This window comes from Camelina sativa, chromosome 12 (genome assembly GCF_000633955.1).
Source record: "Camelina sativa cultivar DH55 chromosome 12, Cs, whole genome shotgun sequence".
Lineage (NCBI taxonomy): Eukaryota > Viridiplantae > Streptophyta > Magnoliopsida > Brassicales > Brassicaceae > Camelina > Camelina sativa.
The window spans coordinates 29,925,203-29,933,123 of record NC_025696.1 but is presented as its reverse complement, the minus strand read 5'-3'; the positions used below and the strand labels follow the sequence as shown (position 1 = coordinate 29,933,123).

At 36.3% G+C, this 7,921-nt stretch overlaps 1 protein-coding gene across 4 annotated transcripts in view; it reads left to right on the top strand.

The window, feature by feature from the left end:
• LOC104732901 (ARF guanine-nucleotide exchange factor GNL1) overlaps window positions 1–4,574 on the top strand; it is a 6,319-nt gene extending 1,745 nt beyond the window's left edge. Inside the window, exons 3-4 of one of the 4 annotated variants that reach the window (XM_010452504.2) lie at window positions 191–466; window positions 728–4,574. In XM_010452504.2, coding sequence (XP_010450806.1) covers window positions 191–466; window positions 728–4,342 — 3,891 coding nt within the window. In that variant the 3' untranslated portion in view covers window positions 4,343–4,574. Of the gene's footprint in view, window positions 1–16; window positions 467–727 lie in introns of all 4 variants that reach the window. The other 3 variants (XM_019234087.1, XM_010452503.2, XM_019234086.1) reach the window with 3 other exon arrangements.

Sequence of the window (7,921 nt, the reverse complement as noted above, 5' to 3'; positions counted from 1 at the left end):
TGACCCGATACTGTACATACGGCCTTTTTTGGATGTTATATTGTCGGATGAAACTGGGGCTCCAATCACTGGCGTTGCTTTGTCATCTGTCTACAAGATCTTGACCCTTGACATTTTTACCCTTGAAACCGTGAATGTGGGAGAGGCAATGCATATCATAGTTGATGCTGTAAAAAGCTGTCGTTTCGAGGTAACTGATCCAGCCTCAGAGGAAGTGGTTCTGATGAAGATACTTCAAGTTCTGCTGGCTTGCATAAAGAGTAAGGCCTCTAGTGGATTGAGTAATCAAGACATTTGCACCATCGTCAACACTTGTTTGCGTGTTGTTCATCAATCAAGTTCCAAAAGTGAATTGTTGCAGCGTATAGCTCGCCACACAATGCATGAGTTGATTAGATGTATATTCTCTCAGCTTCCTTCTATCATCCCCTTGGCTAATGAAACTGAATTACATGTCAGCGATAAGGTAATACAAATTAATCTTTCATGCCAGCATATTTTAAGAGTGGTCTACATGTTAAGCCCCTATAGATATAAGATTTAAACATGCACAAAATTGTATTGCGTTATGATTTATCTGCTAAACATGTTGATTGATAGAAGATTGCTCATCTTAAAACTTACGCAGATGAGTAAGTTTTAAGGTGTATTGTATTACGAAGATAGCAATATCTTGTCAAGAGTGTTTGTTGTTCACAAATTTCTAACGCTATTCTATGTTGTCTAGGTGGGAACAGTGGACTGGGATCAGAATTCTGGAGAAAGCAAAGTTGAAAATGGAAATATTGCTAGTGTATCTGATTCTCTCGACACTGAAAAAGATTCTCCAAGTTCTGAGATGGTTATTCCAGAAGCAGAAGTTCGAAATGATGAAAAGAAAACTGAGGTCAACGATGACTTGAATGTTGCTGCAAATGGTGAAAATGCAATGATGGCGCCTTTTGGTATTCCATGCATGGTAGAGATTTTTCATTTCTTGTGTACCCTATTGAATGTTGGAGAAAATGGTGAAGTCAATTCCAGATCCAACCCAATAGCGTTTGATGAAGATGTTCCTCTTTTCGCTCTAGGCTTAATTAATTCTGCTATAGAACTTGGAGGGCCTTCTTTCCGTGAGCACCCAAAGCTGTTGAATTTGATTCAGGATGAGTTATTCTCTAGCTTGATGCAGTTTGGTGTGTCCATGAGCCCTCTGATTCTTTCTACAGTTTGCAGCATCGTTCTTAATCTCTACCTAAGTCTTCGTACTGAGCTTAAGGTACAGCTTGAAGCTTTCTTTTCATATGTACTTCTGAGGTGTGCACAGAGCAAACATGGCTCTTCTTATCAGCAACAGGAGGTTGCTATGGAGGCTCTGGTTGATCTTTGCAGACAGCATACTTTCATGGCTGAAGTGTTTGCAAATTTCGATTGTGATATAACCTGCAGCAATGTGTTTGAAGATGTTTCAAACCTGCTATCCAAGAGTGCCTTCCCAGTTAATGGGCCTTTATCTGCTATGCATATACTTGCATTGGATGGGTTAATTTCTATGGTTCAGGGAATGGCTGAGAGGGTGGGTGAGGAATTGCCCGCTACAGATGTTCCTACACATGAAGAAGGATATGAGGAATTCTGGACAGCGAGATGTGAGAATTACGGAGATCCTAATTTTTGGGTTCCTTTTGTCCGAAAGGCAAAGCATTTAAAGAAAAAGCTGATGCTTGGGGCTGATCATTTTAACCGTGATCCTAAAAAAGGCTTACAGTATCTCCAAGGGATGCACTTGTTGCCTAAGGAACTTGATCCAAAGAGTGTGGCATGTTTCTTCAGGTATACATGTGGGTTAGATATGAATCTTATAGGAGATTTCCTCGGAAGTCATGACCAGTTCTGTGTTCAGGTGCTTCATGAGTTTGCCAAGACGTTCGACTTCCAGAACATGAATCTTGCTACTGCTCTGCGTCTCTTTGTAGGTACCTTTAGGTTGCCTGGCGAGGCACAGAAGATACAGCGAGTGCTGGAGGCGTTTTCTGAGAGATACTATGAACAGTCACCACATATACTGATTAATAAAGATGCTGCCTTCGTGTTAGCTTACTCGATTATATTGCTGAACGTTGATCAGCACAACAAGCAGGTGAAGACAAGGATGACTGAAGAAGATTTCATCCGTAACAACAGGGAGATAAATGGAGGCGCAGACCTTCCTAGAGAGTACCTATCTGAGATTTATCATTCAATTAGCAGCAGTGAGATTCAGATGAACGCAGATAAGGGAACCGGCTTCCAAATGATTACTGCCAGTCGTTGGATTAGTGTGATTTACAAATCCAAAGAAACCAGTCCCTATATCCTATGTGACTCTGCATCCCATCTGGACCGCGACATGTTTTGTATTGTGTCTGGTCCCACTATTGCAGCTACGACAGTGGTTTTTGAGCAAGCAGAGCAAGAAGATGTTTTGCAGAGATGTGTCGATGGATTATTGGCCATTGCAAAACTTTCAGCATATTATCATTTGAACAGTATTTTGGATGATCTGGTTGTGTCTCTCTGCAAATTCACACCTTTCTTCACCCCGTTATCTGCCGATGAAGCTGTTCTTGCTTTAGGAGAAGATGCCAGAGCGAGAATGGCTACTGAAGCTGTTTTCTTGATTGCAAATAAATATGGTGACTATATCAGTTCGGGCTGGAAAAACATACTGGAATGTGTCTTGAGCCTCAATAAACTCCAGATTTTACCAGTTCATATAGCTAGTGATGAAGCGGATGACCCAGAGCCGTCAACTAGTAACTTGGAGCAAGAAAAACCATCCACAAATCCGCTGTCAGTAGTATCACAGCCACAACCCTCAGCGGCGCCTCGCAAAACATCTAGTTTTATTGGTCGGTTTCTTTGGTCTTTGGATGTGGAGGAGACGAATGCATTACCAACCGAGGAAGAACTGGTAGTTTATAAACATGCTCGTGGGATAGTGAAAGATTGTCACATTGATAGCATATTCTCAGACAGCAAGTTTCTCCAAGCTGAGTCTCTGCAGCAGCTTGTTAACTCTCTCATAAAAGCACCCGAGAAAGATGAAGCTAGTGCTGTCTTTTGCCTGGAGCTTCTGATTGCAGTAACTCTTAACAACCGAGACAGAATCCTATTGATTTGGCAAACTGCTTATGAGCATATCTCGGGTATAGTTCAATCAACGTCAACACCATGCGCACTTGTTGAAAAGGCTGTTTTTGGTGTTTTGAAGATTTGCCAGAGATTATTGCCATACAAGGAAAATCTAACAGATGAACTTCTGAAATCACTCCAACTTGTTCTCAAGCTTAAGGCAAACGTGGCTGATGCATACTGTGAACGAATTACACAAGAAGTTGGCCGTCTTGTGAAAGCGAATGCATCTCATATTAGATCTTATATTGGTTGGCGAACGATCATATCTCTGCTATCAATCACAGCTCGGCATCCAGAAGCTTCTGATGCTGGATTTGAAGCCCTCCGGTTTATAATGTCAGAAGGAGCACACTTGTTACCTTCAAACTACATTCTCTGTTTAGATGCAGCTGGGCAGTTTGCTGAATCCCGACTTGGTGATATTGATCGGTCCATCTCAGCAATTGACTTAATGTCAAACTCTGTTTTTAGTCTTGCAAGATGGTCTCAAGAGGCGAAAAACTCTGTTGGAGAAGATTATGCTATGATGAAACTAAGTCAAGATATTGGAGAAATGTGGCTCAGACTTGTGGAAAACCTCAAGGGAGTTTGTCTTGATCAACGCGACCAAGTGAGAAACCACGCAATTTTAATGTTGCAGCGAGCTATAGGCGGTGCAGAAGGGATCATGTTGCCACAACCTCTATGGTTCAAATGCTTCGATTCCTCAGTCTTCCCATTGCTAGACGATTTGCTCGCTATTTCGATTGAGAATTCAAAAAAGACTTTCAAGAAAACAGTTGAAGAAACGCTTGTTCTCGCCACGAAGCTCATGTCAAAAGCTTTTCTTCAATCTCTTGAAGATATCTCACAGCAACCATCATTCTGTAGACTCTGGCTCGGTGTCTTGAACCGTTTGGAGACTTACATGTCAACCAAATTCAGAGGAAAACGCAGCGAGAAGATCCATGAACTCATACCGGAACTGCTCAAGAACACATTGCTGGTGATGAAGACGACGGGAGTTTTATTACCAGGTGATGACATCGGAAGTGACAGTTTCTGGCAACTAACGTGGCTTCACGTCAAGAAGATCTCTCCATCTCTGCAATCTGAAGTTTTCCCACAAGAGGAGCTTGATCAGTTTCAGAGACGAAACGCAAAGCCTGAGGATTCTCCGGCACCGGAAAATGAGGACCGAGACTGAGACGGTGGTGGAGTAGAGAATATTTGTTTTATACAGATGAAAAAGCATATTCAAGAATATCGAAATTTTTTTTTGCAGTATAGCTTTTTTTATGTTTTTTTTTAATATAGTGAATCAGTGATTATAATACTTTTGGAGTTTCGAGCGTTTGGGGTTTTTTCCTAAAATGGAATGTCACGTTGTTGAAATTATGTGGTTGACTGGAAATATATTCGGAGGCACTTTGGAAACTGATGGTCCTTACTATGTTATTTTTTCTAAGCATGGGCATTGGTGTCCCATGGTTTTTGGTCCCCCAATTTTAATATTATTATTTAGAAAGTTTCTTATTTTTAGTATGAGCATTGGTGTTTATGATTTTTTGGTCCAATTCACACTTATTTGATACATCCTTAGGCACAAAATTTCATTGGAGAATCACATATGCGAAACATAGAAATGCAAAGATCTCTACAATGTAGTCATAATCAACCCAGAAAACGCAAAAAAAAATTTCTCCAATCAAGCTGATTGAAGAAATCTCAAATAGCAATAGATCACGGTATAATCATAATCCAAAAGAACAAGGAAACAAACGATCAGCGGAATACAAGATCGGAGAAGAAGCGATGAAAGATTCGAATATTCAAAAACGCAGGATCGAGACGTCGCAACAAAAACTGAAGAAATCGGAATTACAGTACCTTGAGAGAGAGAGAGAGAGCTCTCGCTTCGTCGTTCCCAGTAATTAATTTGATCAAGACGATACTGCTTGCTTACTACCCAAAAACTTCTGCGAATCATCACCTTCCACGTGTCCTGGGGACGGCCAAAAAACGTCGCAAATAAAGAGTCGATACTTCAATATTGAGCCATTTTCGATTTATTTTAAAAACACATTTGCTGGGGGACGGCCCAAAACAATGCCATTGCACATGGTCTAAGGGAGTTGAAATATACCTCTTTCGCTTCAAATTCGTGTCAGCTTGTGTAATCCGAGTAGAAAGTTTTCCTAAAAAAATATGGTTTTAACTTTCACTCAAGGTCGAGGCTTCTATGTGAGAGAGGGAGGATCTTGAGTTTGATTAGAATCAATGTGGTTTTAACTTTGGTGAGTTCCTTCTATGTGAGAGAGGGAGGATCTTGAGTTTGATTAAAACCAAATAATATATATACTTTTTTAAAAAACCTTTCAACGATTATGCGTTGGCATTTTGCTCTTATAGGCCTAAATGAAATAAAAGCGTACAAAATGTTTGTTCATTATTAACATTTCTAAATTAAGTCACATTAAAAACAAAGCTATAAACTAATGAATTTGTATGGAAACATGGATTTAAGAAGATTTTGGAGGTTTCTTAAAATCCCATGTTATTCAACTAGTCATTTTAAAATCACTAATCAAATCCAGTTTTATTGAATCTGAGATTTTCTTAAAATCATACAAAATAACCAATGTTTTCAAAACCGGACCGGTAACTGAACCAGGAAAGCTTCTGGGTCATAAGTCAACATGGTTCGACCGGGGTCGACCAGGTTCAATTGATTTTGATGATGCTTTTATAAATAATAGGTATGAATATGTTTTCTATTTTTTTCAATGATTATAACTATGATATAATTGGATATGCCAAATAAAATACTTCAATAATCATACTGTTTTTAAAAAACCGTAAAAAGTAATAAACTCAAAGTGTAACAAACTCAAAGTGTAACCAGTACTAATAAAATATTTTAGAAATTCAAACAATAAGAGAATAAGAGTGTAGAACATTTAATCTTCATTCTCTAAGAAACCCTACTATTGCTAATTTGCTAAGAAGAAAACTAGAAAAAGGTAATTAATTAAATTAATTGCACTCATTTTTTCAAAAAAAAAGTAGAACCCGGTTTTATCCGATTTAATGGTTCACCGGTTTTTGGTTTTTTTGGCGGGTTGATATGGTTTTTTACCGGTTCAATTTCTTTTGGGTTTTGATATTAACCCAACCCAGACATATTGCCGGTTCGCGGGTTAACGTGGTTCGACCGCCGGTCCGGTCCGGTTTTAAAAACATTGAAAATAACTCACAATCTATCTGTTATTCAACTAATAATTTGTTAAAATCATATCAAATCCCCTGCTATTCAAAATAATATGGATTTAAAAAAAATCCCAAAAGAGTGATTTTGTGAGACTTTAGATAGAATTTTACGTGAGAAATCCATTTAAAAAGTCACATCGTTATAGCTGTTATTTTGAGAGATTTGTTAAAATAATAATATTGAAAAGCATATATGCTTTTTGTTCCCATCGTTGCTCTCACCCTCTTGTTCTCATCATCTCCATTCTCGTACGAGAACAATTTTGTCAACCTTATAGCATATCACTCCAGTTGTGAATCCTCACGTTTTGTTCTAATTATTATGCTACTTTCATGTGTTACAGTGTTAGGATGATATTTCTCGTTGACTATCATTCATCTATATTAACATTTTTGAAATACATTTTGTGTTAAGTTCTTTTAATTTTATTTATTTAAAATTTTATATACAACATTAACCCTTCAAAAATTTCCAAAAATAGTATCACGACAGATTTTGTTTACTAAATCTATATTAACTTTTTTAAAGTACATTTGGTGTTTTATCCTTGAAGTTATATGTATTTAAAAACTTTTTTTTCCAGCATGTATTTAAAAACTTATTTACAAATTTAATCCCTAAAAACTTTCCAAAAATAACACCATTTCAGATTTTGTTTCCTAAATATTTTGCATTTCATTTCAACCAAAAATAAAAAACAGCAATCAATATTATATAGAGACATAAACTATGATATATTTTCCATTTTATTTCCCAAATATGTGAGTTTTGATTCTTAAGGTAAGAAGAACTTCAATTCCTAATTATTTCAATATTATAATTAATATATATATATATATATATAAAAATTTAATAAAATTAAAAATATTATGAATATGTACAATTAAAAAAAAAAATACTATAAAATGTGGTTATAAAAAGAACATGTTGGAATTAATAAAATATTATTAAATATGTGCTAACACGGTTTAAATCCTCATTTATTATTTGCCAACACTATAAATATTATAATATCTGACATATAAAATCAATTTTTTTTACCTAAGATTGTGTAAAATAATTAATTCATTAGGCAAAATGTAAATTAATCACATCATATAAATGATTTATTATATATTTAGATCCTTTATTTTTTGTTATAATAATTAAAAATTGAAATAGAATCTCAAACACTAAATAAAACAAACTAAATATAATAAACAAATGGTCATATAGTATATTACAGGTTAAAAAATTAATATAAACATTTAGTCGCACAAGCGGCCGGAAAATTAGGTTATTACTCTATTTATAAAACATCCAACATTTAACAAACAAATAGAATATAAAATATAAATAATAATAAAACTATATGCATGCGGTGTACCACATATTAAAATCTAGTATAATTGTATATACTGAGACATTGACATTTGAGACTTGTGTTTATAATGTCACTACAGAATGCAATCTTTTATTTTGCAGTGGATTGTCTCTATAGTCGAAATCAGCTCACTTGCACACACGTATTTGCAG